Source organism: Chenopodium album, chromosome 23, assembly GCF_948465745.1.
Source record: "Chenopodium album chromosome 23, dcCheAlbu1.1, whole genome shotgun sequence".
Lineage (NCBI taxonomy): Eukaryota > Viridiplantae > Streptophyta > Magnoliopsida > Caryophyllales > Amaranthaceae > Chenopodium > Chenopodium album.
This window is the reverse complement of record NC_137856.1, coordinates 10,177,053-10,200,801: the sequence shown is the minus strand read 5'-3', so window position 1 is coordinate 10,200,801 and position 23,749 is coordinate 10,177,053. Positions and strand designations below refer to the sequence as shown.

The following is a 23,749-nucleotide window of genomic DNA, read 5'->3' as shown; positions in this document are numbered from 1 at the left end:
ATAGGATGAGATGTTGTTAGGAGTGTAATATAGTGGACCATATGTTTTAAATAAGGGATATAGTATAGTTTTTCCCTAAAGTAACTTTCCTTTTATAGTGTGTTGCAAGTATTGTGACATTTCCTTTTAGGGAAGTGTTGCAAGTAAAAGAAAACGGAGGAAGTATGTTCTTATTTAATACTCCCTTTGTTTTTTTTTTATTTTTTTTTTATATTCATCAGTTTGATCGGTACATTTGTCAAGACGCTACTTTGACCATAAATATCTTTAATTGTGTATTAGTAAAAATTGTAACAAAATAATATTATGAAACTAGACATTATGACGAATCTAATAATATATAATATAATAACATTTATTCCTTTTTTGGAGGTGAAAAAATTAGGTCAACTATGATATGTGAATATTGCAATTGTCAAATTGATGCATATAAAAAAAAAACGGAGGGAGTAATCAATTAAAGAAACTAGGAAAACAATTTTCTTTATGAAAGAAAATGTTTTATCCACTTGAAAATTTCGCACTTAACTTATCCAACTGATGTGATGTCTTCACCACTAAATAAGTAAATATTTCCCTGTCTATATCTTATCATTTTATGTGATGTGAAGTCCTTCAATATTGTCCATAGTTTTGTTTGTACACCTCTTGTTTATCTGTTTTCTTTATACAAGCCAAAAGTAATGGTGATAGTAAACAAAATAAAAAAAAACAAAAATATATGCTTGAAATGTAATTACATTATCATGAATATAAGAGGCAAAACTTTAAATATTACATGCAAGTTTATTATAACGATTGCAATTTATAAACTTTTAATAGTCAACTAGTTTAAATCCCGTGCAATGCACGGTTGTTATTAATTTTTTTAAAGAGTTATTATTGTATTGAATTTTTTAAAAAAGTTATACTCATAATATTAATTCAAAAAAAATATAAAAATATATTAGTTGGGTTTATATGGAAAGTTATTATTGTTAAGAATTTTAACTGGAAGAAAGATATTTTTCATTATTATAAAATGATTTTCTTAAAGAATCTTCGTAAAAAACGGAAAGTAAAATGGGCAGGAAAATTGTTAATGACATTGTGACAAGTGTCATTTTAGGTTCGCTTTTAGTATATGTTAGTTGATAAGGGATTTACAATTAGACTAATTGCTAATGAGTAAACAATTAGAATAAAACTAAATAAAGGATCCATCTTAATCCAAAATTAAATGTAATGGGATATGAGTTAACTTTTTTTTTGAATTTACAACTTTTAATTACTTGAAACTAAAGGATTTTACAATAATTGAAGAAGACCAACTTTTAATTGATGCTACAAGCCTACAACTAGCACTTTTAGAAAGCGTAAGATTATGAAGTTGACCCATATCCATCAATTTTCCTTAATTGGATCCCTACCCGTTGGTTAGAATCCCCTTCATCATTATAAGCATAAGCGAATCCACCATGTCGGGTCAAATCCATACCATCCATTTCATCAACGGGCGATATTCGTAGAAGTTTGAGCTTATGAAGGACCAAAAAAAGGGGACCCATTGTGAAGCTAACCCACCCGATTATAGACAAGATTTGAACAACATGGGCTGCCAAAAGCCTACCACCCCCACCCATAAACAAACCATATGGTCGACCGGCTTTACCCGAGACCGGGTATACCTCGTCGACATACTTCTTGCTTGCAAAAAGGGCCGTAAAAAGGACCCCCCACGCCCCACACCCGCCATGTAGTTGGGCTGCCTCCAACGGGTCATCATATTTGTATCGCTCTGCCAACTTATTTGAGCCCATTAGTACCCCTGCGGCCACAAAACCACAAATTATTGCAGCCCATGGCTCGACCACAGCACATCCAGATGTGATTGCCGCGAACCCACCCAATAAACCATTGCAAACATCAGTAATGTTCCAATGACCCGAAAGAATTCTTCTACCAAATAATGTGGTTAGAGCGGCCGTGCAACCCGCTAATGTAGTAGTGACCGCGGTCCTTCCAACCGCGCTCCATTGACCATAGTATGCTTGTGACCCATCATAAGTCACAAGAATTTTAGTAAAGGAACCTGGGTTGAATCCATACCATCCAACCCAAAGTAGAAAAGTCCCTAAGACCACCAGTGAGGCACTATGACCCCTCAATGCAACAGAACGGCCCTCGTGGTCAAATCTTCCAATCCTACCAATAAATTAAATTAAATCAAGTCAAATTAACGAATAATGAATATAATATACTTTATTTGTTTTTTATACTTGCAATACTTTGTAAAAGTCAAAATGTTGCAATTATAAAAAACGGAGAAAGTATGTTTTAGTAATTATACAATATAAATTAATTGAGCCAAAAAAAACAAGAACTAATGTAGAGGCAACAAAAATAGTAGAAAAGATACCATTGTTGAACAAAATTTTTGAGGTGGGAAACTTTGAAACACACATACGAAGTAATGAAATTAAAGCCACATAAAATGCTACTCCTTTAACGCTGATTCAGCTCACTAAGGTTAAAATTATGGTCCAAAATAACTACTTTAAAGCTAAACTAAACATAAATAAATAGTTTTGGCTTAAAAAAGAAACACAACATTTTGAACAGTCCAAAAATAATACGGAGTATTAGAGCAACTCCAATGGTAAGCTAATTGTTAAATTAGCTTGTCATGCCACAATCCAAAACTAATACAGAGTAACTCCCTTTGTAGCTATTTTGTACCTCAATAGTTAGCTATTAGGTTGCTAATTAAAGGTTCGTTTAGCATCGTTGTGGTTTTCTGTTTTTTAGTTTTTTGTTTTTTTAAAAGTATGTTATATACTCCCTCTATGTTTTTTTTAAGTGTTACAGCTTGATCGGCACATAGTTTTTAGACAATTTAATTGACTTAAATAAAATAAGAGGTAAGTGGGTAGTTGGAGTATTAAAAATTGTAAAAGAATTGAAAGAAAGTGGGGTTAATAGTTTATTGAAAAATAATAAATGTGAGAGGAAAGATATAACAAAAAAGTAGTATTGGGTTTGGGTGGGGATCATGAGAGGAGAGTGATAATATTTTAATGTAGTTTTTTGCCAAAAAAGAAAGTGTAATACTTAAAAAAATACGGCCGAAAATAGAAAGTGTAACACTTAAAAAAACACGGAGGGAGTATGTCACATAATGAATCAAAAAATATTTAGACTTATTAAAATCATGATAATTTTGAAAACTGATAATTGAAAATACCTTTTTTCTTGTTTCCTGTTTTTGGTTTTTAGTTTAAAAAAAAAATAAGAAACTGAAAACCAAAAATGATGCCAAACAATAAGTGACTTTCTCAATTAGCTTTATAAATTTAATTATTTTAATATATTAATCTCCAAAAATTTTGGAAACTTTTTTCTCAAGCAAATTAGCTTTGGTTGGCCAAGTTCATTGTATTTTTAACTCTAATGGTCAAGCTAGTAGCTAAAGACTTTTGAAAATCGCAACCAAGTCCTTAGGGCTTGTTTGGCATCATTTTTGGTTTTCAGTTTCCTGTTTTTTTTAAAACTAAAAACCAAAAACAGGAAACAAGAAAAAGGTGTTTCTACTTTTCTGTTGTCAGTTTTCAAAATTATCATGATTTTAATAAGTCTAAATAATTTTTGATTCATTATGTGACATTTATATTATACTTTTAAAAAACAAAAAACCAAAAAATAGAAAACCACAACGATGCCAAACGAACCCTTAGCTACAACCAGTGGAGTTGCTCTTATTGCTGCAATTTTACCAAAAACACTAGTATTAGCTTGCCTAAGTATTTGAATTTATTTTCCTAATAATACAATGCTCATTCTATAATCCCCAAATTATTTTTGGTACTTGGTGAAATATTCTGACAATTCAGGACATATCTTCGAATAATTTCACCTAGAAATGTACTCCCCATACTACAATGCTGATTGATGACAAAATTTATAAAGAATGTCAAAATGGTCAAAAGTTTAATAGTATGTGGTTTGTAATTGCTAGCAGAAAGAACGGCACGAATATGGTAACTAGCGTCATTTAAAATATTAGACCATCTCCAATGGTGAGATTTAAGTCTTAGTATTGAAATACAAAATGAGTTGTTTTTTACCTCTAATAATGATATCCAACCCACATTTAATTTCTCAATGATGAGACTTTCTAAAGTATACTAATATCACTTTCAATTTATGGCTTACCAAATCATATTATAAATTAAATTACAAAACATATTATAATATTGATAAGGGCCCACACCTTTTGTCAAATGAGACTCAAATTTGAGTATCTAAACTTAGCAACTTTCTTTTGGAGTTGCTACGTTTAGATACCAACTTATTGGTATACATTGCAAAAAACAGTTGCTAAGTTTAGATACCAACTTATTGGTATACATTGCAAAAAAAAACTCTCTCTCTCTCTCCTAAAGACACTCACTTGAGTCTCACCATTGGATTATTGGTATATATCTTCTAGTTTGCGTTAGCCACTGAATAAATAATATTTGACTCATATCATACCAATTGAGTAACACGTTGTAATTAATAACAAATGGATCAAAATGAAAATGATCTTGCTAACGAACGCCCTGGGTGTTAGATAAACATTTAAAATACTTCCTAAAATGGTATTATTCGGGAAAGTATGACAAAATTAAGCGTCGATCGGTGTGATTAATGTTTAATTTTATTAAATAGTTCAACTTTTAGTTATTATCGAACGCCCTCAGAGTTTTTGCCAAATGAAAATTATTACAATTACTCTGAAAATGGGGAAATATTAAAATTTTTTAGTGTCAAAGTGTATACGGAGTGTACTAGCTTGTTATTTACATTAAAAATAAGTTAAATACACCATTAAAAAGACTTTATGCACACTCCTAGTGAGATAAATAAAAAGAAACAAATTAAATGAATTAGCTTTAAACAATCCAAAATCTTAAAATTTGAATTTCAACTGTTAAATTGATAAATTTTAATACAATTATGTACTTTATTTGTTCTTGATTATAATGTTTAAACTATATATAGAGCCAACCTACGGCCTATTTTTAAAATTTTCATCATAGACGGTTCTAAATTTAATTCTTTTGTACAAAAGTTAGCATGTTTTAGTATTATTCAAAAAAATTCAGACCCAAAGATCAAAGGTATATGATAATACTCCTTTATTTTTTTTTTTTTTTTTTTTGATTCGATTTACTGTTTGGACTAATCTGGATTCAGAGATTAGTTCTGGGTATTAGGTTCATGTCCCCTTCCAATTATTGTTGCAGGGATCGAACACGGGTCCTCCCTACTCAGTGTAGTCCCAATCATAACTACACCAACAACCAATTGGTATAATAGTGTAATACTCCTTATGATCTTAATGCGAAAAAACTTTTTTAAAATGACATTATAGTTTCTCATGAAAGCTCCTAATAACTCTACTTTAAAAGTTTAAATTAACAACAAACAAGAACCAGACTTCTAATAAATATTTTACGTGCTAAAATGTTTCTCTACCATGCCAATTTAATTACTTGTTTGTTCACTTATATCTAAATTTTTTAAACAACACTATCAACTCGACTATTAAATCAGATTAGTTCAAATCAGAACGTAAAATTTATACATTACCTCGGACCTTCAATGAAGGCACCCCAAAATCCAGCAATTCCACCAACCATATGAACAACACCAGACCCAGCAAAATCGATAACACCTGACCCAAACAACGGATGAGTGTTACCAGCACTCGCCCACCCGTCTTCCGACCAAAACCAATGCGAAACAACCGGGTAAACGAACCCGGTTAAGAACGACGAGTATATCAAATACGCCACGAACTGAGTCCTCTCAGCTATAGACCCACTAGTGATTCCGGCAGCAGCAATAGCAAACGACCATTGATACAAAAAATAAGGAAAATCAACGTCACTGTTGGGAAAAGACTCGAGGGCGAAGAACCGGCGTCCGATGAAGGGGTTACTAGGTGAGCCGAAAGCTAAAGCGAATCCGAAGAGATAGTAGAAGAGAGCTCCAGCAGCAGCGTCAAGGACGTTGGTGAGCATGATGTTCATGGTGTTCTTAGCACGGACGGAGCCAGCGCAGAGCATGGCGAACCCGACTTGCATGGAGAAGACGAGGTAAGCTGAGAAGAGAAGGAAGGTGGAGTCTAAGGCGTAGGTTGTGGAGGCAAACTGTGTGGAGGTGGAGGTGAAGCGGGAGCAGATGTAGGCAGCAGCTGCGAAGGGGTTAGTGGTGTTGGGGCCGAAGAAGGTGGCAAGCTCAGTGGTAGAACACGGGACTAGTAGTGGCGTGGAAGAAGACATGATGAGTGGTGGTGGAGGCGGCGAGGGTGGTTGGAGGGGATGAGATTGGGTGGAGTGGGAGTGGGGAGTAAATGGGTGGTGGAATAGTAGATCCTATCTTATAGGAAAGGAGAGATTCACGTGAGATAAAGTGGACCAAAGGAAGTGGAAAATGACTATGTCTATTGTTGAGTTGTGTCCCTCCCTATAACGGCACCTGAAATACTTGCGGAGCACAAGAAGTTAATTAACAAAGAGGTAAAAATTAACTTTAGTCTTTCCTCAAAAACAAAACAATAAAATAAAAAATAACTTTAGCCTATGAAATAGATTAATGTACAATTAGATAGTGTTATTTGTTTTTATTAAAACAAACAATTAAACAAACAATTATGAACAAAAAAAAGTTTAATACACGTGATACATTAAAATAATTATACTCTCTTCATTCCTCGATAAAGGCATTGTTAAACTTAACACATATGCCAATGAACTGAAAAATATTTTAAAGAATGATATTATGAAAATTTATATTAATACATATTTAATAATATATTTTATGATAAATTTATTTTTATACATTAAGAAAATGATGGTTAAAGTTGGTATATGAATAGTAAATAAAACGTGTCAATTATTTAGGAAAATATAGAGTATATATTTTATGCAACATTTACTAGCTAGAAAGGATGTTTAAATATTACACGCAATAAATGTTTTTTTTTTCTTTTATATATATATTTTTATTTATTCATATGCATTTGTATCCTTCTTTCTCTGTTTAACAATCAAAAAAAAAATTTGCTCAAATTTTTGTGCAAATTCGTTTGTTGCGAATACTAGTAATATAAAACAAAGCTAGTAAGTGAACGTTCTCAAAAAATAAAAATAAAAAGCTAGTAAGTGAAATAAATGAGGTAACTCTTGATATATATATATCATACCACATAAAAGTGAGGGAAGTTTTAGATGAACAGAAAAAACGATTCAATTGCAGCTTGTTGGAAAAGACCAAAAGGGTACTGAGAGAGTAGTAAGTACCTTCATATACTATACAATATATGTACAATAAGCCTATTATAAAAGTTTGAAATTCAATAAATAGTAATATATTTTTTCCTATAATTAACTTAATTTCGTATCAACATCTTGGGAACAATAAGACTATAGGAAGTAAAGGGATAAATCAATATCATCTTATTCCAAATCATCATCTGGTCGAGATGCCACTGAGGTGTTAATGCACTCCAATCGAGTGGAAATGGTCTTCTGCAAAGCTTCAGTAAGTTCCCATCCCGTCCTCTCAAACTTACACTACTACATCGTCGCCATTTCAAGACTCTCAACCACTGAAAACTGCAACCTTGTGCTTTCAAGCCAGCTTTTTAACTCTTCCAAACATTCTAGTGCTTTCTATCAGAGATAAGCACATAACCAATCATGCATTAGTGTTGTGTGAGTCTCAACATTTTGCTTTACTCTTGACAACTTTTTTTTTTTTCGAATTGTCTTAGGTGTTCCCTGAGCCACAATGAAATTTATATAGTTACTTATAATGCTAACCTTGCTGCTAACATCTAGGATCCGCATAAAAAATAGAGCAACTTCTTACTTCTAAACAACAGCTAAACGTGACGTGAAGCAATACACAACATATTCCTGTTCTTGGCTTAGTGCAAATGACAGATGAGTGAGCAAATGAATCATCAACACTAAAGAAACATACAGATATGACATACCACTTAAAAACTGAGCATCTCCTGATTCATACAACTAAAGCTAAAAACAATTGCCAGATCATAATACACCAACCAAACAAAACAGAATGGTGCAGACAAGTCAAAGCTTGGGTAAGTTCAAACCACTTCATTCAAGTGAATGCCCGACCATATCATCAAAATGCATATATAACTGAATAACTAGAATGCTGCTAAGTTGTATGAATATTCTCAGATGTCAGCATGATGAAATGGTAAGGCGAGAACTCAGCAAACATGAGTGAAGTTAAGATGTCAGTATCGCTGCACTACATAGCTTCCTCGTAGACGGCTTGATGTTTCAATATCCCATAGGGTTGTTCTGCCCATAGAAATGTAATTTTCTTTGGTTTCCTTATTTAGGTGCAATTTCAGTGTCAAATAATTTGGCAACTGGATGAAGTGCAATGCTTATAACACATATCCAAATAATTTATAATAGCTCTATAAGTAGCATATACTATACTAGAATGTCATATCTCTACTGGAGAATATTCTACCTTAATTGACTTGACACTACTACAAATTACAACATTCAATTCAAATTAGCAGCTTAGAGGAAGAGATAGTTGTATTAATAGATCAAAGTGATTGATTCAATACAAGATAATTCTGTCCCAAACTCCCAATACTCTATATATATATATATATATATATATATATATATATATATATATATACATTTTTCATTTCCTTTCTCTTACTTCTGTCCTCTTTCAGTTACCACTACCTTTCCACACCTTACAAGCTTCCGCTACAAATACACTAACAAATCAGACATTTCCACCTTGAATCTTGTTGGCTGCCTTCTAGCTGTCTAGCATAAGTGAGCACAACAGGACAACTCGTAAGTACCTATCCGCATATCTTGGAGTATTAAAGGTATGTTCACATGATCCAGCATTTGGAGAAATGCAAGAAATCATAACAGTTTTTGAGTTGCTTACAAATGAGTCACAAAGAACCTCAGTGAGTTTACTCCCTCGAAATGAAATATGAAGTTGGTCGTTATCAAGTGCACGAATACACTCCTTGAGAGCCAAAAGAATCTTATTAATCTCAGCTCCCTCAATCCTGAAATAAGTCAACTAAGAAAGTGACAACAAGGCAAATACGATGAAACATCACAAGCAACAAGAACAAATATTAGAAAATCACAACACCGCTTCCTCTAATGCCCACCCTAAAGGCAAAGAATATCAGTCTAATATGTTTTATACATTCTAAATTTCTAATTTCCTTGTCTTTAATGGCCAAAGATTTGGTATACGGACAAAAAATTCAGTTGGAGCGAACTACAAGCACAAGCAGTAATGAGTAGTAGACTTGGTAGAAAAAGCACCTTGTTTGTCGATCATTATCAGTTGTATCTGCCCCTCTTTCACTTCCAGCCAAATCTATGAAAGAAATTTTTCCAACCACCTTCCCAATCTTGGCTTCAGTAACTTCATTATTTCATTTTGTGTCCTTTACTTCAGTGTGCTTTTTCACAACAAGCTGAAGGATAGCATGTGACCTTGAAGATTCTTCATTGAAGATTCTTCCCTCATACAGAGTTTCCTACAGGGAAAATTGCTCGTTAGTACATCATGTCAGTATTCAAAATCAATAATGCAATAATCCCAACTAAGATAATTATCCACACAAAAACTCTCAAATAATCCCTGCATGTTATATTGTTATCTAATAATATACAGATTTAAATCATTTAATAGGTAGTATAGAAGTATACAACACTAATTGATAAGACAAAAAGAAAATAATTTTCATTGCCTTTTTTAAATAGGACATGCTGAAAAACATACCAACATGCATTGCAGCAAAATCATACTAAAGCGCACAAAGCACTTTTCTAATTAAGATCTAAATAACCAGAGCACAATAATCAGCAAAACATCACAAACCACAATTAGTTTGTAAAAGAGTGGAGCAAATAGCAATAAAGTTGCAAGGTATACTTAGACATAAAGTAACCCATCCAACTATCCCAAAATGGAAAATGAATAAGAAGTGAAATAACATGCATGAACCATACTTTTTGTCACATAAGAGGTCAAACAATTTGCCCCCATAAATCTCAAAGTAACTGAGCCACAATTTGAATCTTTGATTACGATAAACAGGCTGGTGCAACAGTCTCAGAAGATCTCAGCAGCTTTGATAGATAAAGGTTTCATGGTAAATGTCTTACCACTACAGAAAATAAGATACAGAATGATTCTTTACATCACAGGTGATCATTCAAAACATAAAAAACAAAAAACTATACATCTCTCAATGTATAAGCCTGAACAGACATCAGAATTTTGCCTTATAAGAGAAATCTTTTAATTTTTACAGTATTGTTTAATACTTTGAATTGCAATAACAAGAATTGTTTCCTCCCTCACCCCTCAAAGCTCCCACCTTCCCTTTTATATCAGCAAACCCATAGCATGAGCACAGGACAGCTGCTTCCAGCAATGATGTTCCCTCGGCTTACTCGCTCGAAGGATCATTTCATTTCCCCAAGATGATAAAGGTATGCACATGTTAGCACCCCTCTACTAGGCATATCTAGATTGTATATTTCTGGTTACTACCATTCAAAGCTTAAGCTCCAAAGTGTGAGAACTAACAAAAAGTTAGAACTACAAGTCTATCCTCTAGTATATTAATCCAGCAAAGAAAGTAACAACAAATAATCCCTAAGAAGTTGCTCCCACTACAGCCCACTAAAGTACCAGAAGTGGAGATCTTGACGAACAAATAACAATTTATTTTATTACAAACTCCGAAGGAATTGATAAAAAACAATACTATATTTCAAACTTGCTTGAGTGAAAACTGACAAAAAAAACATGAACACAATCCTATATTTCACATTGCAGACAAGTAAACAGAGAAGAGAAACCCTACATACCAGTTTGACCATATGCAAAGCATGTTGCCTTTGTGCGCTGAAATATGGTTGGAATGATTGGTTCAACTGTACCACGATATTCGATATACCTGATGGAAAAAGAAATGAGAAATAGCAAAACAGAACAGTTATGAACATTACTATATGTCCATTATTATAACCAAAATAGCTTAAATTCAAAAATATGGAATACCTCATCATTTGTTACATGCTCATCCAGAACAGCATCAAAACAAAATTCATGCTTCTCAACATATGCTGTTACGGCTACCTTTCATGTGTAAGGGCATAAATAGAATAAGTAGTAATTTCACAATAAAATAATTTCAAGGACAGAAATAGTAAACAATAAAACATTAAAACCCACAGTCGAATTATCCAATAGAAAGCTAATCTCAAGTTGTCACTGCATACAGAGATATAGATACCTTCAATTTGGGTTCATGAACAGTCAAAGCATTGTCATAAACAGTAACTACATCGTCTTCTTTTCGAGTAAGCTCCTTTTTGTTCAAAGGCCTTTTGCGCACCTAATAACATAAACATAGCCTTTAGAGCTCCCACATATCCCTTGCCATGGACAAAAGAAGACATAACATATACACACAACTTATAAACAGTTACAGGCTTATAGCCATCAATTTGCGCAAATAAATTATTGTTAACAGCAAGCTTAGGGAGAACCAAGGCATCTGCATTAGTCAGCAGCCCATGACATGACAATGGAAATATCTACTATAGTGTTAAAAACAATTTGTTGGGTGTTTAAGTCAATATTTCTTCCATTTAATTGTTTGGTTGGATTTTTAACTACAAAACCTCATACCAAAGGAATTTTTACTCTACCCTATTCCTTTAGAATCCCATATCTATCTAACTCCCAATGATTCACAATCCATTCCATTAATGATATGTCGAAACAATCCCAACAATAAGCCAAACAATTTCAAACTAGTATGGGATTTTAAATCCAAACCTAATTACTGATCCAATCCAATTTAACGAACCAAATGAGCCCTAAGTGAACTGACAAATGTCCAAAATCCAATCAAATCCAGCCCAAATTGATCGGACCAAACTGGACATGAAAAAGTTTGGATCAGACTATCCGACTTGTAATCAAATACCTATGTCTAGATGTTATTAGACTAGACTTGAAATTGTTTGGATTGGACTTAGATTCATAAATCTGAGTCACAATAATTTTTGGATTAGATTTGAAGTTGGCAATGTCCTAGCCAGTTGTTAAATTCACACCCCTAGTTGCAGCACCAGTGTATCTCACAATTTTGTTAAGTGTAAACAATCATCATTACAAGCAAAAATCTATTACTATCAGCTGGCAGAGAGGATAAGCAAAGTTTCCAAAAATATATTTAAAATGCAATAAAATAATATAAAACTTCACATACCCTTCTACTCTATTAAATCCTCAAGAAAAGAATCACAACAGGCTCCAGTACTCCAGATAAATTGATTTAGCTCCGTACTTACAGAGATGAACTGAAGAGGTTCAGGATCGAAAGAATAGCTGCAGTGTTCCACTGGCTCAAAAGAGTACTCAGCACGTGCCAAATTTAATTAGACCTATTCCAAAGAACAGAAATAAGTTAGTTTTGGTATTCTAGTACCTTTAGACAGCATAAGCTGCTAATTTTTTTTTTTTTTTTTTTTTTAAAAAAAAAAAAAGATTAGTTCTGCTAATATATCATCTTTTATTCTGAACAAAATAAATAAAAAGAATGTAAAGAAAGTTTGATACTTGCCTAAATTTCAAACTGAACAATGCATACAGATTTTTAAGTCCTTTATGCCTTTAAAATATAATGGTAGTGCAGTTTGTGGCTGTCAAACATACCAAGTTTCTAGAGACTATATGTCTTAGAAATTTGACCAGTGTTCTTGTATATAGTCTCTAGAAACTTGACCAGTGTTCTTGTATGAGATCTATGAGCAAGATTGCCGCAGCCACCAGTCTCATAGAGCCATTTCAAAGTGAAGAAAGCCCCTTATGGCACAAAAATGTTGGGATAATTATATTTACAACTACATTGTACACGATGTATGACTAATATACAATGTTTCCTTGTAATCCTCATCACTGCAAGAGCAAACACCATTCCTGAAGTGGTGAAAATGTTCAGTATCCCTAACACAAATTTCTCGCCTAACAACTTTTGAAATAAATTTTACAATATTATGACAGCTTTTACACATATAAAGATTTTTAGTAACCCAAATAGGTGTCCCTGGGGCAGAGTTGATAAGCCCAAATCCAATGGCCAGTCTTTCGCTATGACCACAGAATACCTCTGCTTTTGAAGCATTTTCAGAAAGAGTCTCAGCCTTATCAATTCCAGCTGCTTCCATTCTCTCATAAAAGGATTTCAGAACGGCATGTACTTCTTTTATCTCAGGATGGGACTCATCATCACTGAGGAATGCATGTACTTTCCCCTTCACTTCTATCCAGCTACAGCCAGGGTCAACAATTAAACCTCTCTCCTTCATCGTCTTTCTCACTCTAGCAAGTTCGTTCCATTTATCACAACCAGCATATAGATTACACAAAAGAACATAATATCCAATACTATGTTCATCAACTTCAAAGATTTTCTTTGCTGCAAGTTCCCCAAGCTTGGCATTCTGATGAATCCTACAAGCATTCAATAAGGCTCCCCAAATAGCTGGATCTGGCTCAAGAGGCATATTTTGAATAAATGCATAAGCATCCTCTAAATTACCAGCACGACCTAGCAAATCAACTATGCAAGCATAATGCTTTAAATTTTGAGAAACATAATACTTAGTTTCCATGATGTCAAAATATTCCAACCCTTCGGCCACCATGCCAGTCCTACTACAGGCACAAAGTAATGCTATAAAGGTGATTTCATCTGGGTTTACATTTGAAGCTAGCATTTTATGAAAGAACTCCACAGCAAGTACTCCCAGCTTTCGGTCTGCAAAACCAGTGAGCATAATATTCCACGCAGCAATGTCTTTACCCCATCCATTGAACTGGTTCCATGCAAGTTCCATCCTACCACACCTAACATACATATCTAGAATTGCATTTGGTACATATCCATCGAATGGCAACATGGTCCTTAAGGCATATGCATGGATCTCTTTTCCACACATTAGAGCTCCTATCCTGCCACATGCAGAAAGGGCAGATATCAAAGTGACTGAATTAGGATTTAAAGAAAGTTTCATCTGACGAAAGAAAAATAATGCCTCGAAGCTCCTGCTGTTTTGTCTTAGCCCAGAGATGATTGAAGTCCAAGATATTATGTTCTTGTCTTTGATTTGATGGAAAACTTCCAAAGCCGTATCAATACATTTACACTTGGAGTACATATCAATTAGTGTATTAGAAACAATTATATATGAAATGTATCCTGTTCTAACAGCTAAATCATGAAGTTTCATACCCATATCTAGAAGACTCAACGAGGCACACGCCGATATGGCACTAGCAATAGTGATCTCATCTGGCACGATACCTTCACTCTCCATTAATTTAAAACTCTCTATCGCCTTATCAGGAAAACCATTACTTTCATATCCAGAAATCATTGAGGTCCATGTCACTACATCTTTACATGGCATATTAGCAAAAATTCTTTCTGCTTCAACCCAATTTCCAGTACCTATATACATTTGAATTAATGAATTACAAACTGCAACTTCAACACTTAAACCACTGGTTATAACATATCCATGAACTTCCCTCCCTAACCTCTCATCATCCACACCCTCACAACCCGACACTACACATGTCATAGTCATCAAATCCGGAATAACCCCAACTTCACGCATCATAAGAAACAATCGTAGCCCCTCATAACATTCTCCATTCTCTACACACCCCGAAATCATTGCATTCCACGAAATCCTATCTCTTTGAGGCATTGTATCAAACACCAAGCGCGCACTAACAATTTCACCACATTTCACATACATTGTAATCAAAGCATTAATCACATCAATATTAGACTCGAAACCATATCGAATTACATGAACATGAACCTCCCTACCCCTCGCTAAATCCTGCATACCACCACAAGTCCTCAAAACACAAGGGAAAGTATACTCATCAGGCTTAACACCAGCCCATAACATCTTATGATACAGAATCAATGCCTCGTCGAAAAACCCGGCTTTCGCATACCCACCAATCAACACATTCCATGAAAACAAATCTCTCTCCTCCATTTTCCCAAACACATACCAAGCATCATTCAATTTACCCAACCTCACAAACATGCTCAACAATGCATTTCCAAGTCTAACATCAAAACTCTTAATCTTTTTCGAGTCACAAATATAGGAGTATACCTGCAAACCTTGCTTCACCGCTCTCCGCCATTCGCAAAGCTTGAGCAGAGCAACAATGGCGTCCTCTTCAACAAACAGATTGAGGTCTTTAACAACTGAATTGAGAAGGTTGAGAGCTTCATCTAAGCTTCCATGGAAGCAAAGCTCGGTAATTCGAGAGCTGAAGTTGGTGGAAGTGGTGGTTGTGGAGGTGGAATTGGGGTTGAGAAGGGAGAATTGAGGGAGTTTTCGAAGAGAAAGAGGGTGAATTTTGGTGAGAGAAAGAGATTTGGGAAGATGGGTTTTAGTGTAGAGTGAGTTTAAGGAGTCTGGTGATGGAGGAATTGGAAGGGTTTTAGAGGTGACCGCCATTGTTATGGGGTTTTAGAGCATCAAGGTTTCGCTTTGGATGAGGTTGTAGTGGCAAAACTTGTCTTTCTTATTGTTTAACTATAATTAACAATACTTGGTTTACATACTTTATTAGTTTATTGCCGTATTTCCTTCATTTTTCGTAAATATCTACTTCATGTATGAGGGAGCCCCCAATTTATCTTCTTAAGAATCTTAACTCTTATAATGAGTATTCCCTTTGTCATATCTTCTTTTTTTTTTTTTTTTTTTTTTTTTTTTGACAGCTGGTAAACAACGCTAAAGCACAAAGGTGTCCTCTACACCCCTTTCCTGGCTTTAATCGCTAGGTCATGGGCTTTGGATATCACATTTCGTGGCACATAACAGAAACAAACATATGAAAGCCTAGAACTAATGGAGAGGATATCCTGAGCCTGCCTCTTTAACTCCTTGGGAGCAGAGCACAAGTCTTTTATGGCCATGAATGCCAGCTTGCTGTCAGTTCTGATTTCCAGTTGAGTATGATCTGCACACGCTTCCAACATTCCCTCCGTAATAGCTAACAACTCACAGTGTATAGCCGAGAACCCTAAGACTCGCTTGCATCCTTCCTTGAGTTTCACCCCATCCTTCTCCACAGCCCAACCCACTGCCGCTTCGTCTAGCCTGCCCGTTTTCTTTTTCCAAGCTCCATCCACCGTGACTGTAACTACCTGGTTTGAATCATGCGTTCCCCTTAGCCAGTAGTTTAAGTCTTCCGTTCCCGAGCAAGCGTTTTGCCCCTTTCCCTTCATTTCTCCTTTCCTTTTCACATCCCTGTAGACTCTCGCAATATTCTCACTGCAAAGCTCCATTAATCTGGATGGTGAGTGCAGCCCTCCTCTGAAAATTATGTCATTCCTGTGAGTCCATACACTCTAAAGAATTGCCAATATTGAACCTGCAAGGATTGGATTTGTAGACTCTAATTTTATCGCATATTGCACAAGGTTCCTTACCCAATCTGCAATGCTGAGGATTTTTTCACCATAAGCCCTGATACCCAAGTGGCTACACGACCAAACTCTTCTGACCACTTGACAATCCCGGAAGAGATGTGTTGTAGTTTCCTGCTCCTCATTACATAAGACACATATGGGGTTAATATTCAGCCCGCGCTTCAGTAGTCCTGTCTTAACGCTACATGCACCCTGTATGACTTTCCAGCCGAGCAATAACCAGGCTGGCTTTATTGATAGCTTCCAGTACTCCTTCCAAAACCTATCTTCCCTCTCCTCACCTAGTCCACCCATCAGCCACCTATACCCAGATTTGACAGTGTATTCTCCATTGTGAGTCTCTCCCCAAAGGACTTCATCATCCTCCCCTACATCTGGAGTAGTACATAGGATCTTCTTTGCATTCTCCAATGTAAACAGTGTCCAAATGTCTCTTACTTTCCATTCCCCTCTTTCATTCAAAAGATCTGCCACCGTTCTGTATCTGTTTCTCCCCTCCTCCCCAATATCTGTTTTCAAAGTGACTCTTCCTTCCACCGTCCACTTGTCTCCTTCAATCCTCACATTTTTCCCATGTCCCACTCTGTACCAGAAGGCTCCTTTTATTTGCCCTATTGATTTTATCATTCCTTGGTAAGCCCACGAACTCCTCTGCACTACCTTCCCTATAAGTACCTTATCATCTGGTGAACCCCCATACCTTCCAATCATAATCCTGCTTACCAGCAAATCCCTCTGTTTATGAATCCTCCAAGCTTGCTTTGCCAGCAATGCATGATTAAAGTTCAGAACGTTTCTCATCCCTAATCCCCTTTCTACTTTATGCTTCTCAAGCAATTCTTTCTTTACCCAGTAAATCGGCTTCTTATCTCTCGTCCCTGCCCAGAAGAATCTCAAGCAAAGAGATCTTATCCTCGCTAACATCTTTCTTGGCATTAGGTATAATGCTAGGATGTGGGAGAGCATAGCAACCAGAATGGAATTTATCAAGATAAGTCTCCCAGCTTGAGAAAGAGAACTAAATTTCCAAGTGAGCATTTTCTCTGTCAACTTTTCCACTAATCCATTGAACTGCGAGAGGTTCCTCCCATCTACTTCCATGAGACATCCCAGGTAGGTCCCGAACCTATTTTTGCTCACCATCCCCAAAGTTTTCCTCAGCAATCTCACAAACGTTGAAGGGGTATTCGGACTAAACATAACGAAGGATTTCTTTGCACTCACCAGTTCCCCTGAGATCTTGCAGAACACGTCTAGCGCAGAGCGCAACTCCTTGCACACCTCTGGGCTTGGTCTGAAGAAGATCAAAGCATCATCAACGAAAAACAAGTGCGAGATTTCTGGGCTCTTTCTTGCAGCTTTAAACCCAATAATTCTTTTTTGCTGCTGCAGCCATACCAGCCTCCTAGATAAAACTTCCATACAAAGTATAAATAAATATGGGGACAAAGGGTCCCCTTGCCAAAGTCCTGCACCCGTGTAGAACCATTCAGTCTGATCTCCATTTACCAACACAGCGTACCGGACTGTCGTTATGCACTGTTCTAACCACTGGATCCATCTTTCCGGGAACATCATCTGCCTTAGGATATTAATTATGAAATCCCACCTGACCCTGTCATAGGCTTTGTTTAAATCCACCTTCATGACCCCTGCAAATATTCCATCCTTCCTTTTCCTTCCTTTTATACATTGAATCAGCTCATGCCTCATCATTGCACTATCTGTCATGAGTCTTCCTGGTACAAAAGCGTTCTGAAATTCACCAATCAAATCTCCAAGAATCGGTTTCAACCTATTTACCAGGCATTTTGAAATCACCTTATAGGCATTTTGAAATCACCTTATAGATCGTGTTGCACAATCCGATGGGTCTAAACAGCTCAACCCTACTTGCATTCTCCTCTTTTGGTATTAGGCATATAAATGTTTTGTTCCATTCCTTTAGGATATATCCACCAACAAAGAAGCTCTGAACAGCAGCAAAAATATCCGCACCCATTGTACTCCAGTAATTCTGAAACAACACCGGAGGGCAGCCATCAGGACTTGGAGCCTTCAAAGGTTTCATATCAAAAACAGCTTTTCGTACTTCCTCCAAAGTGAATTCTTTGTTCAGATGTCTCAGATGGGAGTCGGTCAGTTTTGGAAGATGTTGGAGCCATTCCCTGTCCTGGTCCAAGTCCCTTTCATTCAAGCCAGTTTCCTGCAAGGTATCTCCACAGTATATGGTCTTAAAGTGCTTCACAAATTCCTGTTTGATAGTCCCTGGATCCCAATTCCAACTATCATCATCCAGTTGCAATGCCCTTATTTCATTTCTCAACTTCCTCCCTTTAACTGATCTGAAAAAGAACGAAGTTGTTCTATCTCCCAACCAATCCCACCTACTCTTAGCACACTGCTTCCAGAATAAGTTCTTGATCGTTACTTCCTGTTCAAGCCTTTCTCGCAGCTCCTTCTCTTGCCGAATGGTGTTATCTGATAACCCCGATTGCTGAGCTTCATTCAGCGATTCTCTGATTCTTTTCCAATTGATCCTATGCGTATCCCTATACTCCAAGCACCATTTCTTCACCGTTGTTCGAGTACTCTTAATTTTTTGCTGCAGAGAGTACATCCTCGAGCCTCCAACTTCCACTTTCCAACTTTCTTCAATTGCCCTTCTCACCTCTTCGAAATCTAGGGACCATGCTTCCACTCTATACGGTCTATTTAATCTTTCTATCTGCTGAGGTTTCGAATCAAGCACAATTGGGCCATGATCAGAAATAAAAATGGGAAGGTTCCACAGCAGGGCCTCCGGGAAGCAATCCCTGTAAGCTGAGTTGCAATAAGCTCTATCCAGTCTTTCCATAATATTGTCCTCCTCTAATCTATTATTTTTCCAAGTATACTCTACCCCTTTGTGTGGGAGCTCTATAAGGCCATGATCAAGTCTCCACTTCGTGAAGTCATGAGCACCCCTGATCAAGATGCTTCCCCATCGCTTTTGGCTACTCCATTCTACCTGGTTAAAATCACCCATTAGAAGATCAATCCCTTCCTGAGCATTAAGGAACTCATCTAGGATATCCCAAACATCCTTCCTGTTTTGGGTGTTTTTGTCCCTTGGGAGAGTTACAACTCGAAGACTGGTCCGGAGGACTTCTGTACCTGCAAAATCAACGGAGACACCGTTTGGGTGGTGCTCCGCCTCCAACGCTCAAGTTAGTAACTTGAAGAAGAGAAAAAAGTGCGGAAATTTAGGTGGGGATCTGCTAGGTTTTCTAGCTCAGTTGTCTCTATCAAAGGGACAGTTTGTAATAAATGGAAAAACGTGTCCTCCAAAAGAGGGGAATCCCCCTATTTATAGGGTCCTTGGGTTTTGTGCCCCTGATTAGGTGACAGAACCCTAATCAGAGATGGGCTACGCCGCATTGCGGCTTTCTCGGGATTTGGGCCTGAAGGCCGACTTTTTTCCCCCAAATATTCGGAATGACACGTGTCAAACAGGGATAGGTCCACTTTGGACCATCCCCGGGCTGACACGTGTCACCCTCTGATTGGGCCACATGGAGGGGTAAAATTACCCTAAACATTTGCCCCTCACAGGTGTGACGTGGTAATTTTACCGCTTACATTTTACTATTCAACTTCTGAGTAAATTACGGGAATACCCCTTCATTTACCCTCTTTATATAGCCGTTTTACCCTCATAATTTCGTTACGCTTCACAAAAATTTCAGAGTAAACTTAGAGAGAATCTTGAAAGAGAGAACAGAAGTCATCCGTCTGAGTCAGGCGCAAATTCGAAGAAACTCAGTCGCACCAACACAGGCGGACCCGTCTACCTTCAGATATCAAATCTAAAGGTACCGTCTCTGACTCTTTCAGCTCTTTTTTCATTTTTCCGCTTGTATATATTCCTTGCAATAAATGGATTCATCACCAACACACACGGCACAACCTAGGGTAGAATCCAGCCGTTCACCAGGGACGGCTGAGTCTAGGACTGGTAGTGCCGTCTCAGGGTGTTGGGACCATCCTCATGCTTGGATTCCGACCATTTGCGCGTCTGTGCAGGACACAATGGCTCGGACTATGCAGACGGCACAAGATCCGGATTATAGAAGCGATGGCTCAGGCGACCAAACGCCTGAGGGGGAGACGTCTGGCTCTGGACACCAGATGGCTCCGGAGAGATCCCCTCCGCGTGGCCCCCCAACTCCTCCTGATTCCTTTTTGGAGGAATGCGACCAAAGCGGGGAGGAGGTCAACGACCAAGGCGGTGAGGAGGCCGCCTCAGCTTCCATTTCTTTATCTGGGGAGGAGACGGGAAGTGGTCTTGACGTCTCTTCCTCTGAAAGCAGCGATGATCTTCCCCCACTTGAGGATAGCGAGGAAGAAGAGAGGAAGATGTGGAAGGAGAAAGATGATCCCTTTAAAATCCACGTCTCCTCAAAAGACATTGACCTTATGGAAAAAGGTCTTGAAAATTTTTTGAAGATGCACCCCATGGGAGACGGGTGGAAAATAAGGGTGCCTCCCCCAGACGACACCATTTCCTGGGAAGACACTGAACGCAACGCAAACGGCTACTTCGGCTGTTACGAAGCGACGTTCAAGGCGGGTCTTCGCTTCCCCCTTCACCAGGCGGTGAAGGCAGTTTTGGGAGGCTATGGCCTCGGAGTCTGGCAACTTACCCCCAATTCTTGGGCAAATATTCTGGGGTATGTTGCCGCTTGTGAATTCCAAGGGGTTCACCCCGGCTGGGAAGCATTCGCCAAGATGCACTATCTCAGCCGCAATCCAGGCGGGTACAGAGCGTGGTATACTCTGACCACGTTCCCCCAATACATGATGACCTTGGATAAGGTCTCCAAATTTGACGGCTGGAAGCACAGGTTCTACCTGTGCACGGCTCCCACCAAGCGGGAGAACTACGAGCTCCGTCAGTACAATAAGAAGCCCGACCTTATGGGTCGGAAGTGTTGTCTTCCTCGAATCCCGGATGAGGACTTCGACAAAATAATTGAGGCTGATCTCTTCGGCCTCATAGACGCAACCCTGTCAACCGGGGAAACAATAAAGGTTCCTAAGAACTGGATCCCCAAAAGCGCCTGGTTCAGGGACGAATGCTTCCTAGCCGCCTGCGGCTAGGGCACATGTTTGATAGGCGTATGCGCCTGATTTACTTCCGTCTGTAGTACTTTTGTGTCGGAAATATATTTTTTGATAATGTTCTAACTGTTTTCCCGTCTGGTCTTACAGAAGAAGCATTAAACATGTTGCCTGAAGAGAAGACCCCCAAGCGGTCCTCAGCACAGATCCGCCGAGACTTGGCGGAGGCCCAGGCGCGAGACCTCAGGGCCAAGGTAAACGCCTGACCTGCTTTGTGAGTTTTCTTTCAAAGTTTCCTCACTTCGTCTGCTAACATTAAGTTGTTATTTTTTCAAGGAGGCAAAGTGGACAAGACGTTTGAGAAGAATCTCAAACGGGCTAGGGAGGAGACCCCCGTCTCTAACCCTAGTAAGTCCTCAAAGAAGGCCGCCTCTTCTGCTACTCCTGTTGCCCCGTCTGGGAGGCAAATGAGAGTAGGAGGGAGGAAGGAGCAAGTGGCAGGCTCCTTTGGCCTAGACTTGGCCTACCCTCTTCCTGCAACCGGGGGGCTCTCAACGGCTGCCAGCGGCTCTCGCCTGGCCGGCTCTGCAGGTAAGAACCCTTTTGAATCCCCGCCTGAACTGGGATGGCCGTTGCGAGTGAAATCACACTCCTAGCAAACGTCATCCTCAGACGGTCGGAACCAGATAGGCGCTGCTTTAGTAACTCAATCTGATGCTGATTGTGGTGCAGATCAATCGCCTCGTTGGCCAGACGTCCAGAAGCATGCCAGGGCCATGCTGGATGCTGTAGGCAAGCAAGATAAGGATGCAATCCCAGGGATTGAGACGTTCAATCTTGAACGTATTCTGACCCTTTTGGCTGAGGTAGTCTACTTAACCAATTTTTCAATAACTGTTTCTGCCCTTTTCCCCGCCTGCATCCTTAACCTTGTTTATTTTTGTAGGCCTTGCTGCGGGTAGACGGGCTCAAGCGTCCTTACACCCGCAAACGGGATGAGGTAAGACGGGCCAAGCAGTCCGCCACAAATGCCACTGATGTAGCTTTGCATTCCTCCATAGTTAACGAAATTAAAACTAAAGCAACCCAAATGACGCAGGCGGCCAGGATCACAGAGCTGGAGTCGCAGCTGCAGGCGGCCAACCAGAGGGCTGAGGCTGCAGAGTCGGCCCAGAAGCAGGCGGAGGTGGACCTCCCTAAACTTAGGGAGGACCTCGAGAAGGCCCAAGAAAACCTCCAAGCTCTTCAAGGAGCCTCTTTAGAGAATGCTGATCTGAAGAGAAAAATAGCCAAGATGGAGGAGGAGGCGGCCAAAGCTCAGGAGAACTTCCGAGCAACCCTCCAGGCGGAGCAAAACCGTCTGGTTGCTGAGATGGCCGCCGACAATGAGGATATGATGAGGATCGCCTGGGAAGCCTTGTATCTTGAAAAGGATTATGGCGTCTGGGCTCTGGCTCACAAGTATGCTGACGAAGTCGTCTACTTGCGAGAGAAAGGTGAGCCAGAGCCGTAGTCCTTCCTCGCCTGGGCTGAGACGGAACAACCTGAGCCTGAAGCTCCAGAGGCTCCAGAGGTTGAAATCATAGAGGAGGGCGAGAGGAACCAGGAAGGGCCGCCTGCGGGTCAGTAATTTCAGCGGCTGTGTGCCAAGTCTGTTTTTTTATTTCTTCTGCGGCAGTATGCCATTTACCTTGCTTTTCCGGCCTGCGTGCCGAGTATCTGTGTATTTACCGGCTAAGGAGCCGTGTCTATTAAACAATTTCTCTTCTCCCGGACGGGGTCCGGATAACATTTGTCCCACCCAGCCGTTTGGTTGGGTGAGTAATTAATGAATGCACCGACTGAGTCGGTTTTGATCTTTTTTGCGCTTGTGTTTGCACTTCAATTTTCAATTTTTTGCCTAACTTATCAAAAGCATGCGGCGATTTTTGCCAAACTTATCAAAAGCATGCGGCGATCTTTGCCAAACTTATCAAAAGCATGCGGCGATCTTTGCCAAACTTATCAAAAGTATGCGGCTGTCCT

At 38.6% G+C, this 23,749-nt stretch overlaps 2 protein-coding genes, 1 long non-coding RNA gene and 1 pseudogene across 3 annotated transcripts; all 4 read right to left on the bottom strand.

Annotated features, from left to right (window-relative positions):
• Positions 1-1,181: 1,181 nt before the first annotated feature.
• LOC145608247 (ammonium transporter 1 member 1-like) lies at positions 1,182-6,479 on the bottom strand. Its single transcript, XM_081663859.1, has 2 exons — positions 5,614-6,479; positions 1,182-2,184 (listed from the first exon to the last, which is right to left on the bottom strand). The coding sequence occupies exons 1-2, from the start codon at positions 6,306-6,308 to the stop codon at positions 1,362-1,364; spliced, it is 1,518 nt and encodes a 505-aa protein (XP_081519985.1). The 5' UTR covers positions 6,309-6,479; the 3' UTR covers positions 1,182-1,361.
• Positions 6,480-8,739: 2,260 nt separating this feature from the next.
• On the bottom strand, positions 8,740-12,523 carry LOC145609450 (uncharacterized). The gene is made up of 6 exons (XR_014106030.1): positions 12,359-12,523; positions 11,375-11,476; positions 11,140-11,217; positions 10,947-11,035; positions 9,387-9,604; positions 8,740-9,118 (listed from the first exon to the last, which is right to left on the bottom strand). It is a non-coding gene; the product is annotated as an uncharacterized LOC145609450 (long non-coding RNA).
• Positions 12,524-12,923: 400 nt separating this feature from the next.
• On the bottom strand, positions 12,924-15,693 carry LOC145608465 (pentatricopeptide repeat-containing protein At1g15510, chloroplastic pseudogene; annotated as a pseudogene).
• An 847-nt stretch (positions 15,694-16,540) lies between these two features.
• On the bottom strand, positions 16,541-19,649 carry LOC145607008 (uncharacterized). The gene is made up of 2 exons (XM_081662802.1): positions 18,465-19,649; positions 16,541-18,376 (listed from the first exon to the last, which is right to left on the bottom strand). The coding sequence occupies exons 1-2, from the start codon at positions 19,647-19,649 to the stop codon at positions 16,541-16,543; spliced, it is 3,021 nt and encodes a 1,006-aa protein (XP_081518928.1).
• Between the last annotated feature and the right edge of the window lie 4,100 nt (positions 19,650-23,749).

Excerpts from the sequence above, each read along its gene's own strand:
- LOC145607008 (XM_081662802.1), bottom strand. The coding sequence starts at position 19,649 with ATGGGTGATTTTAACCAGGTAGAATGGAGTAGCCAAAAGCGATGGGGA. Across the intron at positions 18,377-18,464 it reads TGTGCAACACGATCTATAAG|AACGCTTTTGTACCAGGAAG; the intron begins GTGATTTCAAAA and ends GGTGAATTTCAG.
- LOC145608247 (XM_081663859.1), bottom strand. The coding sequence starts at position 6,308 with ATGTCTTCTTCCACGCCACTACTAGTCCCGTGTTCTACCACTGAGCTT. Across the intron at positions 2,185-5,613 it reads GCCTTCATTGAAGGTCCGAG|GATTGGAAGATTTGACCACG; the intron begins GTAATGTATAAA and ends ATTTATTGGTAG.